Source organism: Artemia franciscana, chromosome 7, assembly GCF_032884065.1.
Source record: "Artemia franciscana chromosome 7, ASM3288406v1, whole genome shotgun sequence".
NCBI classification, from domain to species: Eukaryota; Metazoa; Arthropoda; class Branchiopoda; order Anostraca; family Artemiidae; genus Artemia; species Artemia franciscana.
Window position 1 is genome coordinate 48,378,994 of NC_088869.1, and position 27,794 is coordinate 48,406,787.

Consider the following 27,794-nt stretch of genomic DNA (forward strand, 5'->3'; position numbering starts at 1 on the left):
ATAGTAACATTCTTTTCTGAAATGAGCTCCACAAGTGCCAAGAATAAATGGGAGCCATGGCTGTCAAGAATAAGAAGTGCTTTTTCTTTCACATGAGGCAGGAAAACATCTTTAAACCAGTTATTAAAGAGGTATGCTGTCTTCCAATCTTTCTTAGTAGCTGAAAAATATGCATCTGCATAGTCTTTAATGGAGAGCCACAAACTAGAAGTGTTTTTCCCCAAGAAGATTACCAGCAGTGGCAGTTTCTCATGTGATGTACTAATACATGCAGGAATGGATGTGTTATCACACCCATTTCCATCAGTCCATCAATTTGCTGCTGAAATTTTTGTACCAGTGATTTTAAGGTTATCAGGAATGTAACAAAACCAAGTTTTGTCCAAGCTGTACCAAAATTCTGGTCTGTCTAAGATGTCAAGCTCTTCTGCTGTTTTTTTTTTTTTTTTGTAGTAGGTCACAAAATCCTAGAATGATGAAAGGGTCTGCCTATTGCACAGCCCTCAGGGTTTCTAAGTCACTCAGGTTCCTTAAGCAAGATGTTGTCTCTTTTCTTAAACGCAAACCACCAGTCTTTATCTGGCCAATTCTTTGTAAAATGAGTACTGACTTTGTTTTCATTTATATATATTTTCCCTTTATCTAGGAACTGTTGTTTGGTAAGCACCATGTCCTACTTTTCTATGACCTTCTGCAAATTTGTCAAACTCTGATCAACATAATTGAGTAGTTCTAGAGGTTTTTTTAGAGTAACATTGGGCAAGTTGGGGAAATCTCTGCTTCTTTGTCAGATCAATTAGTATGTTGTAAATTATGCATAGTATGTATTGTTATACATTGTAAATAGTTGACAAATACATTGAAATCTAATCTAGAACCACCAAAACCTACCCACTTATATACACAGGATAAGCCTGTCCCCCATGTTGGATTTTACCCTTTACAGGGCAAGTCTGACATATCAGATTTACCCCAAAATTGGAGTTTTTCTGGGCACTCCATGTGTCTCTTGACTGGTTTGAGAATAAAATACTAATAAATAATAGTAATTAATTAAACTATCCTATTAACTTATCAGCTATCTAGAATCATTTTATCATCTCTCTATTTTTCTACACTATCACTGAAAATTTGCTACCTACCTTGTGGCCAGCAAAAATACCCTTCTTGAAATTTTGATGGCTTTATTACAAAAGGATCTGAAAATGGCAAAAATATTGAACACTCTTGTCAAGTATCCAAGCTAAAAAAGAAGATGGCATATGGAACCAAAGATACCTATCTTCACTGAGCCAAATAAGACAGGGTGTTTGGAGTTACCCCTGTGTCAGATTTATCCAAGTTCACTCTATATATAGGACCATCAGGAGGGTGGGTGCATTTGTGAGTTAATTGATTAGTATATTTGCAAAGAGTATACAAAATTATTTGAGTAGTATGTTCACCTTTTCTCTATGTCAGTTATGTAATCCTTTTATATATTGACAAAAAAAGACTACAAACCTATAATTAAGGTAAAGTGTTTTTTTTTTATCAGACTTTAGTAGGCTAAGATAGCCTATGGAATCTAAGCAATCTTCCAAGCTCTAGAAATTAGAAAAAAGGTAGAGAAAGTAGTTTGATAACACCTTTCTGAGGATATATTAGAACTGTAGGCCTAACTTTTTTTTTCTTATCTGGTTCCTATCCTACTATAAAACCTGTTTAGAATTCAGACCTGAATAGATATGCCTTCTGAATGTTGTAGAATAGATGAAGTCATTCCAATAAATGAGTGAGTTAACAACCAACAGTAATTATATAGAAGGTCCTTCTTGTGAAGAAAACACTTTAACAGGAAAAAGGGTAACAGTGGATATTGGCTGCTCTACAAAAGAAAATATGTTCATAGCATAAAAATGATAACCATTGGATCCCTTGTTTTATCCTTGTTCTGAATATTATATCTAAATTTCTGACAGTACACCCCATCCCACTCTGAAGGCCCCAGGTATAATCCTAAATAATATATTTCTTAGTTAATTTTCATCTTGCAATGCTCCATATATCTTTGTTAATAGGCAGCTGCATTTTTAACATATAGTTCCAATAGAATAGAGTTGGATATTGAATGCCATCTAAAATGTGGACAACAATGGAAGGAAACTGGATAATCTGATTAATAGAAACAGAAAATTTCACTGTTCTACCATTTTCTTTTAGTTTTGTGAATATTTTAGGACTATATCTGGGACTATTAGGGACAGGAGGTGCATTGTCCCAACATCAATTGTTATTTTTATAAAGAGCTTTAAATAAGTAATGTAATGATACTCTGTTTTTAGTGGTTCATTCTATTAGGGTTCTTTGTTTTGTTTTTGATAATCACCTGAGATCTGGTAAGCAAGCATTAGCTGTATTGCATAAAGCAAACTACAGTTTACTTAGCATCAAAAGATGTTTAGAAAGTTTAAACCTGTGAAGCTTTACTACATTGTATAAGACAATGACATGACCTCACTGCACATCTGTGTGTTATCCAACAAGGAAATCTGATTCACAACTTATTGAAAAAGTGTAAAAACTTGCATTAAAATTTTTTCCTTATGTAAAATATTTATATGAGCATATAAAGCATAGGCTGGATGAGCATAGGCTGAGCTGTTTGTTCGTATAGTCTATGCAATTGAAAAGAGATAGATTATGCTTAGTAAACAGAATTCAAACTGTTGAAGGTGTTGATAGTTTATCTTGTAGTAATTTCTTTCAGTTCAGTCATTATTCACCCACATGGCAGAAGCCATTAAAATTGCACCAACAAAGGGTTTCAAGCAATAGTTTTGTTGAGGACAGGGCAAGGGGTAGTTCCCCCTCAATAATTTGGGGAAAAACTAATTTATTAAGAAGCTTTAAAACTGTTGCTCATTTTAAGTGTCAAATTTGCTCTTTATTTTGAGTAGATAAAGTTTTTTAATTAAAAGAAATTTAAAAGAATAGAAAATAAATTAATTATAATAAAGTGATTTTTACAATGATATTCATGCTATCTAAATAGGTCAAATCGGATGTGGTTTGGTCATGGAATTTGGCAGAGGGGCATCCCCATCCAGGAATCATTTAATTCTTTTACTTTTTATTTCCAATATTTAACTGAAACTCTGATTCTTTTATTTGTCATTGAAATGCCTAATAAGTGCTGATAACGTCCTATTCCTTACGTTTTGGATTCACACAGTGATCCATATATGCAAAACTGTCTCTGTGTATAATACCTTGCTGACTTCTTGCTATTTTCACTTTTCCAAATATTTGTTATAAACAGCTACAAAAAAGAATTGACATAAATGTGCTATGAACTATGACTGAAATTAGTCGTATTTCACACAGCGCTGACGCTACAGTTGGGACATTTATCTCTGCATCAGCATGCTGTATGAAATGTCTGCTGTGAATAGAATAAAGTGAATTTAAACAAAATATGTACATTTTTCTCATAATTTAGAAATTTCGTGTGCACATATAAGCATTACCAAAACATTTTCTTTTTCTATTGTAATCAGTTTTTGATGACATAGCACTAGGAGATTGAGCATTGCTTGTGAACAGAATTATAGACAAAAAACCATATTTAGTTTATCTCCCCTCTGGAAATGTATACCCTAATTTACACAATAAAAAATCATGTGTAATTTTTATAGAATTTGTTTTTTAAACAAATATACAAAGGAGGAGGTAATTTTCAAACTCTAGGAGTCAATTTTCCCTTCCAATTGGCATCCCTGGAAATTTTTAACTAATTTAAGATTTCTGCTGCAATGATGCCAAGAATTTTTCAAGTTTTATGGATATTCTTTGTAAAACAATGCCCAATGGATAAGTTAATAATTACAACTTCATTTTTTGAATATTTTCAAAGTCAAAACACGATTGCTATTTAAATGTGGGGAGTATGTCACAACATAATGTTACGCAATCTGTGGCAATACTATGTGTTATCCTGTTTCTTTACTTAGACAGCACTATTGCGCTGCCTAAACTGGAACTCTCTGCACTTGTATACAGGAGAAGAAGAGGCAATGCCATTTTAATATTCAAAATAATGAAAGGCAACATCCCCCATATTGTTTTCTGTAGTTCATCCTAATTTAAGATCCAGTGATCATAAACTGAAACATGTAAAGCAGTCCGTCCGAGCCTGAATTCACACTCAGTTCTTCTCCTCAAGGATTGTTGAAGATTGGAAGAAACTTTGAAGATACAGTTACTGCTGACTCTATTGACATTTTTATACAAAGGCTGGATGCTGAGTGGTCCTCCAGGGAGTTGAAAGCAGACTGGGGAGCTGTTGATTATCCAACTGCACCTGGTCACTAAATATGACTGAAAGCAACTTATCAATAATCAACTGTGTAGTTTTGCAAGAAAAAAAAATGCTTAGATAACTCCAAGGTGCAGTCTAGGGCAATAGAAACTTTCCGTGTATTATAAAGCAAGAATTTTTTTTTAATGTTCTCTTCAAAGTTTTGTATATAGCCTTTGACTGGCCAAGTAAAGGGGGGGGGGGTAAATGCTACAGCAATGGTTATTAGATTTTGGAATAGTATCAAACAGGAATTTGAATTTATGATTATTTTTTGTTCTTCTTAGTTCTACTACTTAAAACTATAAGGAGAAATGAGCTTCCATACACTTTGAAACTTCTTTTTAGAACTCAAAATGGAATTTGCAATGGTATCACTGAGTATTTAAAAAAAAAAAAGATTGTTAAAGAGCACATCAAGCAGTGTGTTAATTGTTTATCTAGCAAATAAAACCTTTTTTGAACTATTCACTATTGCTGACGTAATCCCCCCCCCCAGATTTTGAATAACAGCTTCATTTGTGGTTTTTATTAGAATCACTCTTTTTGTGTTTATATTGAAAAATTGAAACAACATAATTATTCCCCCTCCAAAATTTTGGAAAGTATGTTTTGCCCTCCACCCCCAACACATTTTCTTGAATTGACGCCCCTGCTGGCCCTCCCTTTAAGCTTTTAAGAACAGTTTAGCAAACGGTTTCTCGAAATTTCATGTATGAAAATGTCAGACATAATCCAATTTTCAAGACTGAAATGGGTAATGAACAGTTTAATTTATATATTTTCTTTTTTTTCAGCTATAATGAACTGCAAATTTAATGTTGTTGGGATTTGTTATGCACAACCCCTTTATCATGCTTATTTAGGAGAGTTGCAATGCACACACAATATCCCAACTTAGGTAACACCAATGATTTTAATCAGTTTGGATATAGCCACTGTTAATTTAATTGTACAAATGCTTTTCTGCCCTTTTAGGGAAAGAATGGTCACACACATTATTCTGTAAAAGTGAAAGATATCAATCACCACAAGAATCAAAGTGAGGAAGCCGAGTTTGAAGAAATACCATTACATATTGCCTTACAAACCTATATCAGCTATGGCTTGCTAGTATTAGTTGGATACATAAAAGAATTTTTTGGTAGAATTAGTGGAGTGAACGTTATTCCAGAGGAGAAAGGTAGAACAGTAAGTAATTTAATGCTGTAAAAATGTGTATATATTCCTGCAATTGAAATGTGCTATGCAAAAGCTACACTAAAGAAAAACAAATTAGTAAAAATTCCATTTAATAGTGCCGTTTGTAAATTTTGTTTTGTTGCTTAGCTTTACATCAGGGCCTTAATTTTTAGAAGGAGGGGGTCTTGAAACGCGCAGGGATTTGTCCTTTAAAATAATTCTAACATTGAATTTTGTTGTATTGCTTTACTTTGTCTTTAATTTTATGAGAGAAATATAGTCAGGCTATTATAATAATAGCTTAGAATAAATCCTGCTGGACACTATGTATTCATTTCCTGTAAAATCAATTTCTTTATGCAAGTGAATAGCATAAATTCACACTGTAAAGCGATAATTTGTCGGCGATAATAACGATGTCGCCCAATAACGATGTTGGGCGATAATTTGATCAAGCCATATACCGATATTTTTACGGAATAATCCTCCCTCACATTAGCCACAAGATGCTCCTTAACTAGAAATGCTAAACCTCCACCTGCCTTCGTCTTTTTATTTTTTACAATAAGCTGGTATCCTGGAAATTTAAAAAGTGACAAAGAATGTTATGACGTTAAAAATGTCTCACATAGGCCTATAATACAAAATCTGCAGTTTGTACTATCAAGCATCTGCAGAACCTCACGATATGATGACGCAATGTGACAATTCCAATGACCAAGACAAAACAAATTTTCATCAATATTAAATACCAAAGAAAGCAGATTTACATAACTGCTATCTCTATTCTGTCCAAATGTGATAGAAGATCTTTCCTGCGCAATATCAGCATTAAGAATATCTCCAGCTCGGAGTGGATTATTTTCAAAGGTAGTCTTTAATCTCTCACCACAACTTAAGATAATTTGGCGCAATACATCTTCTATAAAAAAAAGTATCAATAATATAAAAACATTTTAATTATTAGCACACATCATTAACCAATATCGTCAATAGACTATAAACGACTTGGAAACGAATAACTAGCAAGACGTACATAAATCCGACCTTGATCAGACCACACTTGCTTATTTCTATATTTATCCCGTGCTAAGTTCAGAACATCACGTCTTTGTTTTGTCAGATTTTCCGATACAAAAATACCAGTGCGAGCTAATTTTGACTTTTCTTTGAACACTTTAGAAGCAAGGTCTTTAGACTTGAATGTTACAACTAATGCTGTGTTAACTTAGCATGAATTCAATGAGATTTGCGCTTTGATTGCACTGTGTCCTTAGAAATTGAATGTTTGCCTCCAACAGCTCCCAGTTTTTCATATAATCCCTGTTTTTTTTTTTTTTTTTTTTTTTTTTTTTTTTTTTTTTTTTTTTTTTTTTTTTTTTTTTAGCAAGGTTTTTCATGACAGACTGAATTTCTTGTTCCTTTGCTTTAATCTTGGTAACAAGAGCGGTTGATCCCGAGAAGTTATATAAATTGGTATTTTGAGACGCTTGTCTTTTAAGCTTGTCTCTGCAAATTTCTTTGTAAATGTCTGGTTTCAGCGCAAGCTTTTCAAACGCTTCCTTTACACCTTTTCTAGAATTTATCATAGCCTCAGCTTTAATGCATTCAAAATTTCAAATTTGGGACTCATTAACGAACTGGGTATCATGTGTACCGTAGCAGAAAACTAGATACTTGTAATTTCTAGTATTTTCATTTCCTTTCGGATCTATCACTTCAACAATACGTACAGGCCATTCAGGGTAACATCGAAACCTAGCCAATGCCTGCTTATGAACAGTAAATTTAGCCATCTGCTTAACTAGCCGGCAATTAGTTATTAAAATAGCTTTGATAACACAAAAATGTTCGTTAGTTTTGGTTGCACCGTAGACTTACAAGTCAGCCTAACTATCCTTAGTAATATGTCAAGTTGAACAAAACTGAATTGAACAGTAAATCCTGCTAATTTCTCTTTAATGCTTATATTTTTCACCAATTAATTTCCTCAATCCAAAATCCTATTTGAACTATTTCGCAATCGCTTAATGAGCTTGTTGTGCAATCTGATTAAGCTCAAAAGTTAAAACTTGTTTGTGACCTTCCAGTTCAAATCCTGATGAAAATTTACCCCGGAAAATTACTCTTAACAACTCCAAGCATAAAATTGTGACAGAATAGAGAAAGCATGACATATTAAAAGAATTTTGTATAAAAATTCTGGCAGATTCCCCCAGTGTATAATATCCCCTGACTAGTTCACCTCCTGAAAACTTCCCTCTCCATGGAAAATTCCCCTTGGAAAAACTCCCAGAAGGAAATTTGTCCCCCTCCCACCCGAAAATGTATGCATACTTTCCAATTACAAATATTATTTGTAAACAATGGACCAATTTTATAACTTGAAGACCTTTCCCCTTGGGCTGTAAGGGTCATGTTGTACCCAAAAGCATAGTTATTGGGCTTTTCAACTAAGATGAATAGAATGGCTATCTCAAAATTTTTATCGGACAATTTTGGGGAAAAATGGGCGAGCAAGAGGCCTAGTTGCTTTCCAATCTTTTTGGTCACTTAAAAAGGGTACCAAAACTTTTAACTTCCGTTCAGATGAACCATCTCGCGATATTCTAGGATCACTGGGTCGATACGATTACCCCTGAAAAAAAAACGCGCATCCGTGATCTTTCTTGTGGCAAAAAATATAAAATTCTACATTTTTTCAAACCTCTATTGTCGGGTTTTCGGATACGCTGAATCTGATGGTGTGATTTTCATTAAGATTTTGTGACTTGTAGGGTGTGTTTCGCCCTTTTTTTGAAAGCCAGTCACATTTTCTCAGGCTCGTAACCTTTAATGCGTAAGACTAAACTTAGTGAGATTTATATATTTGAATTCAGCATAATAAGCCGATTCTTTTAACATTACTATTGGCATAAAACTTCAATTTTTTAGCGGTTCAGCTACTGTTGAGCCGGGTCGCTCCTTACTTACAGTTCGTTACCGCGAACTGTTTGATAAAAGTACTGAATATCCATGACAGTGAATAGAAATTCACTGTGTTATCGTGGGAAAATTAAGTCTTTCTCTATGTACTTATCGATTTTCTGTAGGCCAGGTCTTTTTTTATGGTCTACATGATTGTGCCAAAATTGCTTCCGTGTTACATATCTAAAAAACTGGTTTGCATTATAAATACCACTTTCTGGTTTGTTACATTAAAACTCTTTCGGATGTTTACGGGTTGAGTAATTGAAACAAGTTTTGGTTTGTGACTTTGTAACTCTAGTTTTGCCAGATTTAAAATTAATCACTCGACGCGTGGAGTATATTTTTGATGGAACAGAAGCAAATAACTATAATTGTGTGACCTAGGTCAGAAGTCTTTGGTCTTTCGTACTTTCATGGTTTTAGTTCCGATAAGGTCTTAAGCTTCAAACTTCGCAATTTCTTCAAAAAATATAGCATAGTCAGTTTATGTGAAATGATTTACGGAATCTAAAGGTACTTTTTGAGTGGAGAAGGAGCCAGAGATTTCTCCAGGGGAAGGGATTCAAGACCGCGAAAAATCACTTTCCTTTCTCTCAGTGCAGGACCACCAACGGAGGGGGCAATTGCCCCCCCTTAGATTCTGAAAAATAGCTTTCTTTAGTTTTCTCTTTAAAAAAATGAAAAAAACTAAAATTCTTTTCCCCTAGATTTTGAAAAGTACATTTTATCTTCTATTATCATAAAAAATGGCCAAAAATCCTTGCTATTCCCCCCTGCATTTTCGTGAATATGCGGCATTGCCCCGAAGTCTTGAGATTTCTGTGATTTGCCGCATGTACTAATGTAATTTTGTCTGATTGACGACCGCTGTTGTCAATAAAACATGCATGTATTGCTGTAGGTACATCGTCTGAAAGATTTTCAAGCATACGTACCTGATAGTGACCATGAAAGCACACTGCCTGTCTCAAGATAGTATAATTTTTTTTTGGGGGGGGGTCGGGGGTGAGATACCCATAAAGTAATTTTTATTCTTTTATTTTTGGGGGGACCGACAACGAATATTCCAGAAATCTCTTCTTATCCCCCTTTACACATTATGACCGAGCTCCTGGCTCCTCTCCCAGAATGGCATCCCTGGCGTAATCCTTCAAAGACTGTGCAGAACATCAAACGTATGTATGTGTGTCCTTTATGCAGTACTACACTGTTCACCTGATCGTCGAGAAAATTTAAGTTGTTGGGTACACTTTTGCGACGGTTGTAGGTTTAAAAAATTTTCCGGGGGAATATGTTCAAATGCTTTTGAATTTAAAAAAACACGGTTGTCTTTAATACGCGGGGATTTTCCGTAGAGGGAGAGTTTTTCAATGTAAAGAATTTTCCGCGAGGAATTTTCCTAGAATTACTTTTTTAAGATCGCAGCAAGGCGCGACGGGTAAGCTAGTTCAGTGTATAATTTTTCAGCCTACACCCGTGTTATGTATGTTTAGATGTTTTAATGGTTGAACCATTCTAGAGGTGGGAGAAAATTGCGTTTGCTACATTCGCCGGCCTCTTGCGTCATAACTGAACTGTCGTAACTGAAACTCTTCATTCTTTGAAAAATTAAATTTATTTTTCCTTTGCAAGCAAGAGCCCATTAGAACTTAAAAACAAGCAAAATTTAGCACGGATTAGAGGATGGCTGCCGCTCCTTAGCCCCAATTTAGGTTATTATAATATATTTGACTTTATTGAGATCACAGAAAAATGGAAAACATGGAAAATGCATATTTTGATTGATGACTCGAATCCCTTCCGTGCTGTTTTTTAATGTTGAGGTTTAAAGCAAAGGAAAAATTATAGCCTAGTAAGCTTAGCAGAAAGCTGAATGGGAAGGAAATAGTTGGGTTGTAAAAAATCTAGGACATTCTGGTGTGAGGGTTATGGACTTGAAACTTTCCTGCTTAAAGATGTGCCTGTGCTTGACAAAATATTTTTCTCGGCGTTCAGTTTTTATGTTTGCCTTAGTGAGGGATGAACGCCAGACCTTACTTGGCGTACGCTGTGATTAGAAGGAGCTGATCCATAGTAGCACCAAGTGCATACAGTTTTTCTTTGAAGATTTTCAGCCAATTTTCCTCGAAACTTGGAATTCCTTGCCATGAAAACAACTCTCGGTTACGGCCGTATTAGTCTACTACTCTAGTTTTCAACCAATGAACTAAAGGTATATGATCCCTCTGGAACCAACGAATTTGCGACAAGCCTGCAGCTTTAACTTATACCAAAAACACAAGATATTTATATCGTTGAATTCATTAGTCACACATCTATTCATTCTCCGAGCCAGAATTATGATGTTACTTGGGCTTTTTCTTAGAAAAGGATATAATTCTGCTTAAAAATAATGAAGTTTTCCCTTTTCCTACAGTTTTTAACGGATATTCAGCATATTTTTAATCTAAAAAACCATATACACTAAATTAAAAATAATGTAAAGGATAATAAAGGGATAGTGCTGAATCTCAGCCATGGAATGATAGCAAAATTGTCTTATTTCATTAATAGTACCCGGGGACCAAGCTCGCTTTGGCGAAAAAAAACACAGTTTTGTTATGTCTTTCGCAAAACAACCTTAATTTTATTTCGTTTTATTCGGCAATCCTTTTTGCACGTTTATATTGAAAATTATTCTATATTACCGACAATCAAATGAAAATGAAATATGTTTTTTAAAATATTTAGAACAGACAATCATATTCAACAAAATTTACTATGACTATTCTGAGTGTTAGGGACATAATTTATATGAATTTATTTTTCTGAAAATTTAAGGTACTAAATGAATTTCCCAATTGAATATGCCAATGAATATGCCAATTTCCAGAAAAAAAATTATAAAGCTGTTTTCAGGGAAAAAATCACCGATAAATAAATATATACAAGTACTGTTTGTCCAAAAAGATATTAAAACGGTAGGAGAGCAGAAAAAAGACTCCAAAAATAGTACGTTGAGTTTAAAATAAGCATTTTAGCAAATAAGAGAAGAGCAAAATTGAAAAGTTACTAGTCTTGGTCTTCCTTGTTTTAAAGAAATTACTAATGCTGAATGTTCGCTTGCCTCAGGAAAGATCGCCAAAATTTATATTTCACTAATGGCGATATTCCGTTTGAATCTTGTCAGTTATGTGAAGTTCATTATAAGGACTCTGAAACAGTTATGCCCGAGTCAAATTATAGTCACACTTGTTGATGAAATCAAAACGACGCACAGCATCAATTATGTATCCCGTTCGCAATTTGTTGTGTTGAATAATGTTCAGCTTTCAAGCATAAAATTTCTGTTTGAGTAGTCAGAGTGAAAATTCAAGGCGTAATCTTGTGAAATTAAAAAGATGGAAGCTTAGAGCAAGTTCCCTATCATTAACATGTACTGAAGATGCAAAGGTATAATATTAGTAGGTTATAGTTTGGAATAAATTAGTATTGATTAGCTCTTCAAACCAATTTCTTGCCATTTCAATTTCCCACTTCTGTTACACAAGTGGGACGTTAAAACCAAGGAAACCACCTAACATTGATCAACCTTCGGTTTTTTATCGAAAGGTGTGACTGCCTCTTGTGTGGCTTGGGGATTAGTTTCTGGCATCAATTTCTACCAATGTTTCTTAGGTTTCTGATAACAGAGCAATGCAAACTGTATGTTGTTAGAAAACTTTAGGCTTATCAGCAAACTTAGTGAAAGAGAGATTAATAACAAGTGTTTTGTCATCATTTTTTTTCGTCTTTTACCTGACACATTAGTGAAATTGACAATATGTCACTGATAAAGTACCTATAACTGCTAATGAGTCTGTTGAACAAGTTTGGATTTAAATCTATCAATTGAGCGTATTACCCAATTTTCGCTCATTATTTCTTTGTTGTTTCTATTTAATCTTTTCTTTATGCTGCTTATAGTGTAAACATCTCGTTGCCATATTAAACGTCCTTTAGGCTGATTTGCTGGGAAAAGAAGCTTTCCTCCACCCCACTCTTTACAAAGCTTCTCCGGTTTCTATCTCTGACAACCTTTTTCAACCACAATCGCAACACAGCCTGGGTGTCTCATGTTTCTTTTCCACATTCAAACTGTAGGCCTATACTAATACTATCTTGGATATTTACGGGATATCCCCATTCAGAGGACATGTCGATTCCATCCAGCCCGCTCTTTCATGATGTAAATAAAGAGTTAGAACAACCTAATTTGTTAAGAAATAGCTACGTTTGGCACCTTAGTGCAACCTTTTCCTTAGTGCAAATCCATTTGTACTTTCCAAGCTGGTCTCACCTCGGCTTCCTCAGATGCCCTATGTGGAGTGAATACACCTTGTGTTATTTCTACTCTGCTTTTTTGTCTTATCACAACCCCCAATCTCACTCATAAACAGTTGCCCTGTTTTATTATTATTATTATTTATTTTATTTATGGCACTTGGTATTTACCGAATGACATATAGCGATCGCAAATTCTGTCCGTCTGTCGGTTTGTCGATCTGTCCCGGTTTTGCTAGTTTGGGCGCTTCCAGATTAGCTAGGACGATGAAATTTGGCAGGCTTATCAGGGACCAAACCAGATTAAAATAGAAATAGTCATTTCCCCCATTCGACAACCTGGGGGGAGGGGAGTGGGGGGACGGTTAATTCGGAAAAATTAGAAAAAAGAGGTATTTTGACTTCCGAACGGGTAATTGGATCTTAGTGAAATTTGATATTTGAAAGAATATCGTGTCTCAGAGCTATTATTTGATATCCCAACTGGATCCAGTGGCATTGGGAGGAGTTGGAGGGGGAAACCTGAAATCTTGGAAAACGCTTAGAGTGGAGGGATCGGGATGAAACTTGGTGGTAAAAAAACACATGTCCTAGATGCGTTATTGACCTAATGGGACCGGATCCAGTCTCCTTGGGAGAGCTGGGGGGGGGACCTAGTTTGGTAATTCGGAAAAATTAGAAAAAATGAGGTATTTTCAACTTACGAACAGGTGATTGGATCTTAATGAAATTTAATATTTAGATGGACCTCGTGTCTCAGAACTCTTATTTTAAATCCTGACCAGATCCGGTGACATTGGGAGGGGGTGTTGGAGGGGGAAACTAGAAGTCTCGGAAAACGCTTAGAGTGGAGAGATCGTGATGATACTTGGTGGGAAGAATAAGCACAAGTCCTAGCTACGTGATTGACAAAACCGGTCTGGGTCGGTTCTCTTTGGGGGAGTTGGAGTGGGGTTAATTTGGAAAAAATAGAAAAAACTAGACCTCCGTTGCCTGTGCAACGGGAAGTGTTGCAGCAACTGTGCCCTGTTCCTTAGGGCACAGTTGCGGAGCAACACGTGCAACTGTGCCCTACGGGACACAGTTGCGGAGCAACAGTCTCCATTATGTCCTTCAGAGGACATTTTTCCAATGCGGCTTCGATTGTTATCTTGAAGCATCTTTGATATGGTTTTATTTCGAGCTCCTACTAAACTGAGTTTGGTAAAATGTTTAGCTGGTCCAGAAATAAACAGAAAAAAAAAATTCTAGCTTGCCCAGAACCGAAGTTACCTCTAGAACGTCGAAACTTCGGAAATTATTTCTAAGAGAACGAAGCAACTTGGTATAAAGAACACTTCACTTCTTCTTGCATAACTTTCATAGCACTACTCGATAAAAATAAAATAGACATCAAAATCAAAAATTTAAGAAAATTTAAAAAAATCGGAACGAGATTGACTTTTCCGGAATTATTTCCGGGAAATCTGTAAGAGCTACGGAATTTCATGTTTCAGTTCTCGAAAACATCAATAAAAGTTCTATATGAGTTCATAATTATTTTATCTCTAAAACGTTTACTTCCGAAACTAGGGCCGTCTTAACTTGACGCCAATTCAAAGTATTATGTTTCGAGACGCACATTTCGGGAATTATTTCCGGGAAATCTGAAAGAGATACGGAAATAACGTCTTATAGTTTTCTGCTTAACTTTTGATGGTCTAAACTAGGAAAATATAAAACAAACCAAATTCACCAAAAAATTTAAATTGCCCCGAGGGCATGACAAAACTTCCAAATAGAAAAACCCAAAGAAGGAATTTTATTTCGGAGAAACTATTGTAAGCTCCAGTTGTTAGGAGATCGAGACCTGTCGAACCGCGTTGGAAAAAAAATTCTAGCTGGTCCAGAACAGAAGTTACCTCTAGAACGTCGAAACTTCGGAAATTATTTCTTAGAGAACGAAGCAACTTGGTATATAGAACACTTCACTTCTTCTTGCATACTTTTCATAGCACTACTCGATAAAAATATAAGAAACATCAAAATCGAAAATCTGAGAAAATTCCCAAAAAAATCGGAACGAGATGGACTTTTCCGGAATTACTTCCGGGAAATCTGTAAGAGCTACGGAATTTTGTGCTCCGGTTCTCGAAGAGACAAATGAAAGTTCTACATGAGTTCAGCATAACTGTATTTCTAACAAGTTTATTTCCGAAGCTAGGGTCGTCTTAACTTGACGCCAAACATCGAACGCACAGTTTCTAAGAAAAAAACGGTTTTATTTTTTTTTTATGGAAAACTGTTAGAAATTTTAGGAACTTCTCTGGAACTTTTTTACTCTGTTTCACGTTTCCCTTCACTCTGAAAAATCTCAAATTTTTAACTCTTACCACTTCGGAGCTACAGGTCGCTGATCACGGTGAAAAAAAAAAAAAAAAAAAAAAAAACTACGAAAGCAGTAGTGTTGCTCCGCAACACAATTATGTATTATGATGAAAATTATGATATGATAAAAATGATGTACTCAACGGGTGATCCGATCTTACTGAATTTTGATATCTAGAAGGATCTCGTGTCTCAGAGCTCTTATTTTAAATTCTGACCGGATCCAGTGACACTGGGGGCGAGTTCGAGGGGGAAACCAGAAATCTTGGAAAATGTTTAGAGTGTAGAGGTCGGGATGAAACTTCTTGGAAGAATAAGCACATGTCCTAGATACGTTATTGGCATAACCGGGCCGGATCCGCTCTCTTTGGGGTAGTTGGGGGATTTACTAGTTTGGGAGTTTCCAGATAAGCTAGCACGATGAAAGTTTGCAGGCGTATCAGGGACCCGACCAGATTAAATTAAAAATACTCGCTTCCCTATCTGATCATCTGAGGGGAGTGGAAGCACTGTTAATTCGGAAATATAAAAAAAAGGATGTGGTATTTTAACTTACAAACGGGTTATATGATCTTAATGAAATTTGATATTTAGAAGGAACTCGCGTCTCAGAGCACTTATTTTAAATCGCGACCGGATCCGGTGACCTCGGACGGAGTTGAAGGCCGAAACCAGAAATCTTGGAAAGCGCTCAGAGTGGAGGGATTTCACAAGCGCCATATGAGCTCTTGGCCCTTTTTTTTTTTTTTTTTTTTTGGCAAAACAATGTACTAAGATGTTGCCTCTTATGACAGAAAACGATTCAATCCAAAATCCAAAGACTCTAACCTTACTTCTTAGGCCGTGTTTTTGCAAACATTTTCTTCATTCTACTCCCTAAGGACTTCAATGAGAATTAAGTTTCCTGCCAATATTCTATTTGGCAGAAATATTTTTTTTTCTTTTTCCAATCAATTGGATGTAAGATCTTAGCACTTGATGAAGCCAAAATTGGTAATCCGAGGAAAAATGAGCCGAATCTTAGAAGTAAGATCTTAGTACTTTGAGGAAACAACAAACGCGGCTAATGATGTCCAAGTAGTAATTTTAGTAATCCCAGTATATCCTTATGATTCAGACTTTTTTTTAGTGATAGGGTGATTTACGGGAACTGAGAAAACTGAAGAATTTCTTAGAATCAGAATCAATTAAATTTTCCTGATTCTCAAAACGATTCCATTGTCAGGTTTCATTTTTAAATAGAAAATTTTAATTTAGTTTTCCATTTAACGTACAAATATACTAATTGTTGGGCTTTCCCTAAGCATCTGATGCAAGATAAATTGAATTTTCTTCTTCTTTCTAAATGAGATCAACCCTTCTGGAATTGATACGTATTCAAGGATTCCCGCAATAATAATAAAATGTTGTTCGTGCCGTTTAGTGTATAGCCAAATTGATAATTTCTGTTAGGATTTTTTTTTTAAGATAAGACGAAGAACTTTATTTTTGTAGAATCATGTAAAGCATTTAACAACTGTGCCTGGGCTACACCCAAATTTATTTCAGAGTGATTGGGGTTATGATTTCAATGAAACTCTAGAAATAAGGGAGATCAAACATAAGAATGGATGGAATATATAGAATATGGATATTTCTTATGGGACTGGGCTCAACAAGATCCCCTTATATGTACCATATTAAATTATTGACGGTAGAGAAGAAATTAGTCTATTTATTTAAAATCTTTGCTTTAAGGCGATGCAATAATGCTAGCATTCTTCAAAACAGCTTCTTCTAGCTATTAGAAGCCCATGTAAAGTGAATGAAATACCATGTAAAGTGAAATACCAAGATTACATACATGGGAAAAATACAGTTCCCACCCCTCTGAAAAAAAGAAACATAAGAAACGTGATGGGAAGCTGTTTTGAAGAATGCTGGCATTATTGCATCGCCTTATAGCAAAGCTTTTAAATAAATAGACTAATTTATATAATAGACTAGTAATATTCTAGAATAAGTCCATGTAACATGGAACTGTATCTTCTTGCTATTTCTAGTGCAATTAAGTTTAACCTTCTGTAACTTTAAGTTTGACCACTGTCCGAAACATCTCTCTTAAAAATTTCATTTCCGCCAGTGTTAATCTAAATTGTTCTTTTGATATTTTTCTTTGATTTTTTTTGGTATTCTAACCTAGTTGCTGTAAGTTGGTTACTTTGTCTTTTTTCTGACTTTCTCTTCTTTCCTTCCCGTGTCTTCCCGTTTCTTTCCTCTCTCTCTCTCTTCTCTGCAATCTGCAATAAAAAAAAGGTAATGTAGCGAATAATTGTTTTAAAATACTTGGTTATTTTTGGTTTTAATTTCAGTTTTCAATATTTTGGCAATGTACGTTTAATTTTATGTTTATTTTGCTGTAGAAGACTCATATACATAGAGCCGTAATGTTCATTTGATTCCGTCTAAATTTTACCGTCTTAAAACAATTCCTTGTTATTTTACCTTTTGTTATTTGTATAATGAAAAAACCGAGTGGTCTTCGTCTTTATTTGTATCGTTCTTTCATCTCTCCTCCTTTATTTTTTTTTTTTTTGTTTGGTTTAATGACTGGCTTCCCTATTTTTGCCTCAAAATGCTACGAGAGAGGGGCTGATTGTATTTTTAGATCACACTAAGTATGTAGACATTAAGCGAATAATATAAAAAAAGGCGAAATTTGGCTAAATATTTTTCTCCTGTTAAAGGAGATGAAACAATTTTTTTATAATCTAGAAAAGAGAAAAATAAACATATACTAAATAAAAATCGTTGGCAAAAAGGTGAAGAGTCATTAAGCTGTAAATAACCACGTGTTTTACCTTTATTAGCTTTGTCCAAGCGTAAACAAAATGTTTTATATATTTTGACTGAGAATCGGAATTAAGAATTGTATCGAAATTGGGAATGTGAAGTGGAATTTGGAAAAGTTTTTACACCGTTCTTTTAATAATTATTTTTGTTTTCTAGGGTTATGCGCCACTATTTTCAAGTTTTGAGAGTTTTTACACAAGAAATGTTTTTAGAAGAATTCGTGATTGTTGGAACCGTCCTATTTGCAGTGTTCCTGGTGCATATGTAACGTTAATGGACAGGATTTCACACGATCATGGGTGGACGTTCAGGTAACCATTTTGAACTCATTGGAATTTTTCTGATATAGATATGCCTTTCCAAGCAATAATCATGTTCATCTTCTTGATAGATTTCCAGTAGAGTGGTTTATACCACAAACTTACAATGGCTCCAATAGCGTAAGAGAAAGAGAACTCAGGTAACCATTTTGAACTCGTAGGAATTTTTTAACGTAAATATACCTTTCCAAGCAATAATCATGTTGCATCTTCTAGATAACTTTTCAGGAGAGTGGTTTATGCCAGGAATTTAAAATGGCTCCAATAGCTTAAGAGGAAGAGATTAAAAAAAAAAAAACAACAACAATAAATATATGTGGAAAGACTCACAAAATGGACTAAAAAGTAGAACTTTTTTCTCTCGAGAATATATGAATATAAGTGGGAATCAGAGGTGCAAAAACGGATTGGGTTTTACATAATGATCTATTTCATGAATGTGTAAATGAAAGAGGTTGGTGAGTTGAGGAAAATGAGTAAAAAAGACCGAGTTATGTGAACTTCAGTCAAGTTGTGTTTTGAGCCCCTTGTTTCCGCTTAATTTCATAGATTTTCGAGAAGAAGTTATTTTCTACTTTTTAGAACATTTTGAGTACGAGTTATAAGGTATATGTGTATATATATATATATATATATATATATATATATATATATATATATATATATATATATATATATTTATTATTTTCGACTTTTTAGTTTTCGCTAAGATTAAAAAGTCTTTAGTATTCTCTTAGACAAAAAAATTTTCTTGTATAAGATTCAACCCCAAGTTACCACGGCCACAGGCTCACAGGCAAACGTTTTTACGACTGCGCAATCAACTCTTGTATAACAGAGTTTGCTTTATACTTTTTGCTGTGCCCAATCACCCGTCTAGGTTGTTTCATTGATCCCTTTTTTAGTGGGGGGGTGTTTTATTGAGGGAAAAGGCAAGAAGGGGTAATTTTGATTATGTATTATTGCACGGTCATCGGAAGTGCATATTCCGATAAAATTTGGAAGTAAGTGAACATTCGGAAATGGCCAAACAATGGCTCACAAATTTAACGAATTTATGTGACAAAAGTAGAAATATACAATACAGTGAGGTGTGGAATTTTGTTTTTGAGAATTAGAGATTGTTGAAGGTTTGGTGAAGCATTTTTTGTGTTTAATTTTAATTCTTTCTGAGGGCCTCTTTTTAACTTCTTCGAGTCGCGTTCTTCCCCCAGTTCTCTTTCTAATAGCTATTTAGCTGAAAAGAATATACTTTTTATGATTTAATTATCTCATAGAGTTTAAATGTACTCAGGTTGCAGTCTTCAGGCATAGTTATATTTAATGGCTAATTTGAAAGCTTTTGCTCATATCTACGTGCTTTTTATCAATTCTACCCTTCGTAAGCGGAATGTAGCACTGAAAACAACACTTTTGGTGCCACTTCTTAAGTAGAAAGGCTCTGAAGTACAAAAGAAGTACCAATGTGATAGTTATATTCCAGAACCCTTAACTGGAGGCTTACTAGAACCCCTCCCTGACACTCTTCCTCTCAGCCCCCTTTGTAAGTTTCATAAGTCGTCTGCTCACCAGTAAGCTACTGCAACTTTAGTAGGCTACCACACCATAGTAGATAAAATTTTAATGGCACAATTAAAAGCTATTGCTTATATTTACTTGTTTGTTTTTTGTTCTTTTTACTAATTCTACCATCTATTATATTTCACAGATTTCAATGTTAGCTAGTTTCTGGGGAGTATTTGTAATGAACTCTTTGTCTGGTTGAAGCATTAGCTGCAACCTAGCAAAGAGCGAATCACAGCCCATAGTAACTACAAGTTAAAAAACTTTAAAACGGTCTTTCTTTTCTTCTTTTTTCCAGGCCTACCGGGTTATTAACAACATCATACAGAGATGCTTAAGAGCTCATTCAAAAGTTATTTCTCATATATACGTGGTTTATATAAATTCCGCCATCTGCAAGTGCCATATGGCACGAAAAAAGGCACTTTTATGCCCTTTCTCAAGGGGTAGGGCTAGCAGGCTACCAGAACATCGTAGGTAGATTTTTGATAGCTCATATAAAAAATATTGCTTATATCTACGTTCTTCCTATAATTTCCAACATCTGCAAGGTTCAAATGGCGCTAAAAACGTCACCTTTGGTGCCATGTCTCAAATGGAAAACCTGGGGCTTGTGGGCTACCAGAACTTTTAGAGTGATGTTAATGGCTCATTTGAAAACTTTTGCTCGTATCTACGTGCTTTTTTGTCAATTATACCGTTCGTAAGTGAGAAATAGCACTGGAAAACAAAATTTTTGGTGCCAGTTCTTAGGTTGAAAATCTTGGAAGTATAAAACGGTATCATTGTAATAATTAGGGTCCAAAACCCTTTGACTGGACATTTACAAGAACACCTCCAGTATGATCTCCTCCAGGCCCCTTTAATAAGCTACGCAATTAAAGTCCTAGAAATGCCAATATATTAAATTGACGTATGAAAACAAAAAAGGAAATACAAATGAAAAGAAACCGGGGATTTTGTCAGCCAGTAGCAAAATATGAAACTGAAAATCAAGCAAATATTTCGACAAGGACCTCCGCCAAGTCGTCCTCAGTGCTAAAAAAAAAATAAGAAAGAGGAAAAAACAAAGAAAAAAACAACAACTATATCTAACCTTCTAAAGTGAACTCTACGAGTTTCTCCGCTTGTTTCTAGGATTATAAAAAACTAGCACTTTACTGAAAACACAATATAATGTAGGAGTTTTGGTACAATAAAAGCAAACCAATTAAGGACACTTTTTACAGAATAAAAATAAAGTATTTTAGGATTGTTGCTTTATATTTTTTCCCTTTAATTTGGTATCATATCTGCACAATGGCTCAGTTTAATGACTGGCTCTCGTTTTGGGTCTGAAAAGGACATGTAATTATTCGTTTCTAGAGAAGTTCGAAGGAGAGCCATCTTGATAGTATTAGGACTATAGACTAGCTTTAGGATTTGTACTATAACTTTAAATTCACTGTTCTATAGAGAGAAATAACTGGATTTCCAGAGTTCGTTATATGTCTTATTTGATCTTCATTTCAAGTAACACTTAAGCATATTTCATACAATTTAAGATTGTGTAATACTCACTATTGATATTATAGCTGGCGAGACCAAAATGCTACCTGATAAATCAATCCAATATTTCTGTATACTGAAAGCTACTGGTGCCATAACTGGTCTAAAGTCTATGTAAGCTTTAAAGATTAGTTTATTGTCGTTAGGCTACATACTGAATTTTGACCCTCAAATTAATATTCCTACTTTTATACTTGACTTTTGTGTTTTCAGTAAAGCGCTAGTTCTCTATAATCCTAGGTATCCTATATAAACTCCCCCCAACCTCACCGGATCCAGTTGGGATCTAGAATAAGAGCTCTGAGACACGATATCCTTCTACATGTCAAATTTCATTAAGATCCGATAACCCGTTCGTAAGTTAAAAATACCACACTTTTTTCTAATTTTTCCGAATTAACCGTCCCTCCACTCCCCCCAAGATGGTCGAATCGGGGAAACGACTATTTCTAATGAATCTGGTCTGGTCCCTGATACGCCTGATAACTTTCATCGTCCTAGCTTATCTGGAAGTGCCCGAACTAGCAAAACAGGGACCGACAGACAGACAGACAGAAATTACGATTGCTATATGTCACTTGGTAAATACCAAGTGCCATAAAAGCGGACAAAATAATTACTTCACAGATATTTCATGAATGTGTAAATGAAAGAGGTTGATGAGTTGAGGAAAATGAGTAAAGAAGACCGAGTTATGTGAACTTCAGTCAAGTTGTGTTTTGAGCCCCTTGTTTCCGCTTAATTTCATAGATTTTCGAGAAGAAGTTATTTTCTACTTTTTAGAACATTTTGAGTACGAGTTATAAGGTATATGTGTATATTATATATATATATATAAACTCCCCCCAACCAAGAGAACAAAGTTCTCTATAATCCTAGGAACATAGGGAAACATAATTAGCTGGGTTATTTGCACTAGCTTTATTGATAATATTTATATATATATATATATATATATATATATATATATATATATATATATATATATATATATATATATATATATATATATAGATTGATTTATATATATATATATATATATATATATATATATATATATATATATATATATAAATGTATATATATATATATATATATATATATATATATATATATATATATATATATATATATATATATATATATATATATATATATATATATATATATATATATATATATATATATATATATATATATATATATATATATATATATATATATATATATATATATATATATATATATATATATATATATATATATATATATATATATATATATATATATATATATATATATATATATATACTAGGTAGGCTGTGAAGTAATTATTTTGTCCGCTTTTATGGCACTTGGTATTTACCAAGTGACATATAGCAATCGTAATTTCTGTCTGTCTGTCTGTCGGTCCCTGTTTTGCTAGTTCGGGCACTTCCAGATAAGCTAGGACGATGAAAGTTATCAGGCGTATCAGGGACCAGACCAGATTCATTAGAAATAGTCGTTTCCCCGATTCGACCATATGGGGGGAGTGGAGGGACGGTTAATTCGGAAAAATTAGAAAAAAGTGTGGTATTTTTAACTTACGAACGGGTTATCGGATTTTAATGAAATTTGACATGTAGAAGGATATCGTGTCTCAGCGCTCTTATTCTAGATCCAAACTGGATCCGGTGAGGTTGGGGGGAGTTTTTTGGAAATTTTGGAAAACGCTTAGAGTGGAGAGATCGGGATGAAACTTAGCGGGAAGAATAAGCACAAGTCCTAGATACGAGATTGACATAACTGTACCAGATTTGATCTCTTTGGGGTAGTTTGAGGGGGGGGACATAATTCGGTAATTTGAAAAAATAAAAAAATTATATATTTTTAATTTACGAACGGGCGATCGGATCTTAATGAAATGTGATATTTAGAAGTATTTCGTGTCTCAGAGGCTCTTATTTTAAATCCCGATCGGATCCGATGACATTGGGGGCAGTTGGAGGGGGAAACCGGAAATCTTGGAAAACGCTTAGAGTGGAGATATCGGGATGAAACTTGGTGGAAAGAATAGACACAAGTACTAGATACGTGATTGACATATTCGGACCAGATCCGCTCACTATGGGTGAGCTGGAAAGGGGGGGGGGAGATAATTCGGAAAAATTAGAAAAAATGAAGTATTTTTAACTTACAAACGTGTGATCGGATCTTAATGAAATTTAATGTTTAGAAGAACCTCGTGTCTTAGAGGTTTTATTTTAAATCTTGACTGGATCCGGTGACATTGGGGGAAGTTGGAGAGGGAGACCGGGAATCTTGGAAAACGCTTAGAGTGGAGAGATCGGGATGAAACTTGGTGGAAAGAATAAGCACTAGCTCTAGATACGTGATTGACACAACCGACCCCGATCCCATCTCTTTGGGGGAGTTGGGGGTGGAGGTTAATTCGGAAAATTGGAAAAAATGAGGTATTTTTAGCTTACGAACGGGTGATCGAATCTCTATGAAATTTAATATTTAGAAAGATCTGGTGTCTCAGAGCTTTTATTTTAAAACCCGACCGGATCTGGTGGTATTGGGGGGAGTTGGAGGAGGAAATCCGAAATCGAGTGTAGAGATCGGGATGAAACTTTCTGGAAAGAATAAGCGCAAGTCCTAGATACGTAATTGACATAACTGGACCGGATTCGCTCTCTTTGGGGGAATTAGGGGGGGAGATTTATATTGCTTTGGCAAGTTCGGTGCTTCTGGACGTGCTAGGACGATGAATATTGGTAGGCGTGTCAGGGACCTGCACAAATTGACTTTATAACAGTCGTTTCCCCGATTCGAGCATCTGGGGGGAACTGGAGGGAGGGGAAATCGTATGGAGGTAGGTTTATCTCGCGAATGGGTGATTGGATCTTAAGGAAACTCGATACATAGAAAAATGTCATGTTTCAGATGCTCCATTTTCAGTTCGGATCGGGTCCGAGGACATAAGGGGATGGAGGGGGGTTGGGAAACGTAAATCCTGGAAATCGGAAATCTTGGAAAATACTTAGAGTGGAGAGATCGGGATGAAACTTGATGGGAATATTAAGCACAAGCTCTAGATACACGATTGACATAATCGGACTGGATTCGCTCTCTTTGCGAGAGTTTGGGGGTTTCTAGTACTTTGGCGAGTTTGAGAATAAGTATAAGTTATTGATACGTGATTGACATATGCGGACCGGGTCCGATATCTTTGAGGGAGCTGGAGGGATTTCTATTGCTTTGACGAATTCGGTGCTTCTTGACGTGATAGGACGATGAAATTGATAAATCTAGTACCGAGTCTAGATTTAGGTTCCGACTTCGTCCCAAGTGCCATATGAGCTCTTGGCTCTTGTCAGTTTCATCTTCGCTCTTTACTTCCCTCGGAAACTTTGTTGTTTTTTTTAAATTAATTAAAATTGAAAGCCCAGCCGAAATGAGAAAGAAGGGATGTATTTATTTGACGAAAAACAAACAATATTGCATTTAAGTCGACTGGTTTTTAGATTGAGAAATCTATATTTTTTTATAGTAATGGGCAAAATCAGAGAAATTTGTTTAAGGGAAGAGGTAATGGACATTTAGGAAAGGCCTGGCCCCTTTACTCCGTCTATAACTTAGAGAAAAACTGTTAAAACTATACATAATCAAAAAAGAAATTTTGAATCTTACTATCTTTAGAAGCTAGGTGGGAGTGCTTGCTGATTTTTTACAGATATGTAAAGCCCCCCCTCCCCCCAAAAAAACTTCGCAATAGTTATTTAGATAATGATTTTAAAAACAGCAGATTGCAGATTTTTTCAGTATTTATCTATCAAAAATTCAATGTAGACAATGAAACTTATCAAAATACAATTTTTTAAAGTTGTATTTAAGATAAAGTTTTCAACACGAGACCTCTGGAGGGGGGGGGGGTGCTTCAGCTTTCCTGGATACGGTCCTGGTCGCAGGTACCATTAATAGTTGCAAGTGGTAGTATTAATAATAGTAGTAATAGTATCAATAGCATTAGTAGAGTGATTGGAAATAGCAGTAGCAGTCTTAAGTAGTAGCAGCGGTCATATATTTTAAAAGTATTAAAAGTTACGTTAATACTGTTAGTTTTTTTGGACCCACCCAGGATGAGGTGCAATGAGTAGAAGTAGTCGCAAGTAGTAGTAGCAGTTGCAATAAGTTGAAGTAGGTGCAAGAGGTTGTAGTAGTCACAATTGTTATTAGTAGTTTTAAGTATTAGTAGTAGTTTTCGTAAGTAATAGTAGTTTTCACAAGTAGTGGTCGTGGTTGCAAGTAGTAGTAGTAGTTGGAGTAGCGGTAGCTCTAGTAGTATCCCTGAAAGTTTCAGTTTACTACCCTTAGCTGTTCCTAAAATATCACTGATACACCCTATTGATAGCCTGAATGCATATAATGTCTTTTGATGTAGTTCAAAATCCATCTTAAAATTCTCCAAAGTTTTGAGTAATACTGCTAGTTTTTTCTTTTACCCACCCAGGATGAAACATTTTCCCTTCTTCCAATAATAAATTGTGTTTGTAAACAATGGGCAAACTGTATAGTTTGTGGTCCTTACCTCAGGGGATATGGGGATTGAGGCGTTGCTATTGGACCTATTGACTACTTCGAACACAATGGGTATTTAAAACTTTCCTTGGCGGTGAGGGTGGGGAGGGTCATTTAAAAATGACGAGGGGGAAGGGCTGGTTGCCCTCCAACGAGTTTTCACTCGTAAAAAGAGCGCTAGAACTTAAAATTTGTAATTGAATGAGCCCCCTCCAAAGTTTTTACGACAAATCCTTTTATACAAAAAGAAAAAAAAAGAAAAAAGGATCTCGATTCACTCTTTACTTTCGCACTGCTGCCTATGATAATGAGGCTTCGCTCTGGTATGTAGTGCAAGGCTGCCCAAGTCAGATTTTTTACAAAAAGTCAGAAGAATGGTCAGAAATTTGAAGAAAGTTAGAAAGGTCAGATTTTCTCTTTTTAGACGAGTCCGCTACTTCAAGTAGGCCGAAATTCTTTTTTTCCAGTCACGAAAGACGTGTGGGTTTTTTTTTGTCTTTCTTAAGGCTGGACGGTGCGATTGCCACGAATTAGCTATGCAAAAAAGATTCGTTTTCAGGATCGAGCAACCCTTATTTTTTCTTTCTTTTGTCGTTTCTGACTGATGCTATTCCCTTGTATTTTTTTTCTGATCAAACAGTTCGTGGTAACGAACTGTAGTAAGGAGCGACCCGGCTCAATAGTAATCGAAACTCTAAAAAATGGATTTTGATACCAATAGTTACATCAAAAGAATCGAATTTCAATGCTGATTTTAAATATATAAGTTTCATCAAGATTAGTCTTACCCATCAAAAGCTACGAGCCTGAGAAAATTTTGTCTCATTTTAGAAAATAGGGGGAAACACCCCCTAAAAGTCATACTATCTTAACGAAAGTCACACCATCAGATTTAGCGTATCAGAGAACCCTATTGTAGAAGTGTCAAGCCCCTATCTACAAAAATGTGGAATTTCGCATTTTTTTGCCAGAAGACAAATCACGGATGCGTGTTTATTTGTTTTTTTTCCCCAGGGGTGATCGTACCGACTCAGTGGTCCTAGAATGTCGCGAAATGGCTCATTCTAACACAAATTAAAAGTTCTAGTGCCCTTTTTAAGTGACCAAAAAATTGGTGGGCACCTAGGCCCCACGCTCATTTTCCCCAAAGTCACCGGATCAAAATTCTGAGATACCCATTTTATTCACCATAGTCGAAAAACCTAATAACTATGTCTTTGGGGACGACTTACTCCCCCGCAGTCCCCGTGGGAGGGGCTGCAAGTTACAAACTTTGACCTGTGTTTACATATAGTAATGGTTACTGGGAAGTGTACAGACTTTTTCAGGGGGATTTTTTTGGTTGGGGGAGAGTTGAGGGGAGGGTTACGTGGGAGGATCTTTCCATGGAGGAACTTCTCATGGGGGAAGAGACTTTCAATGGAGGGGCGCAAGGTTTTCTAGCATTATTTAAAAAACAATGAAAAAATAAGTATGAAAAGTTTTTTCTACTGAAAGTGAGAAGCAGCAGTAAAACTGAAAACGAACAGACATTATAACGCATATGAGGGGTTTACCTCCTCGTAATACCTCGCTCTTTATGCTAAAGTATTTTTAGTAATTACAACTACTTATTCTACAGCCTTTGTGATTCATGGGTCATTCTTAAGGAATTTGGAAAAAATTTAAGCTTTAGTGTAAAGAGCGAGGTATCGACGAGGGGCGAGCCCCCTCATATACGCAATAAAAACATACGAATACAGAAGTTCGCTACGTAAGTTAATTCGTAAATTACGTATATTTTTTACTTATGAAAACGTTCGTAA

At 35.3% G+C, this 27,794-nt stretch overlaps 1 protein-coding gene across 1 annotated transcript in view; it reads left to right on the forward strand.

The window, feature by feature from the left end:
• Nucleotides 1-27,794, forward strand: part of LOC136029399 (serine palmitoyltransferase 2-like) — a 68,369-nt gene that overhangs the window by 1,564 nt on the left and 39,011 nt on the right. Inside the window, exons 2-3 of the mRNA XM_065707749.1 lie at nt 5,318-5,530; nt 18,149-18,303. Coding sequence (XP_065563821.1) covers nt 5,318-5,530; nt 18,149-18,303 — 368 coding nt within the window. The remainder of the gene's footprint in view (nt 1-5,317; nt 5,531-18,148; nt 18,304-27,794) is intronic.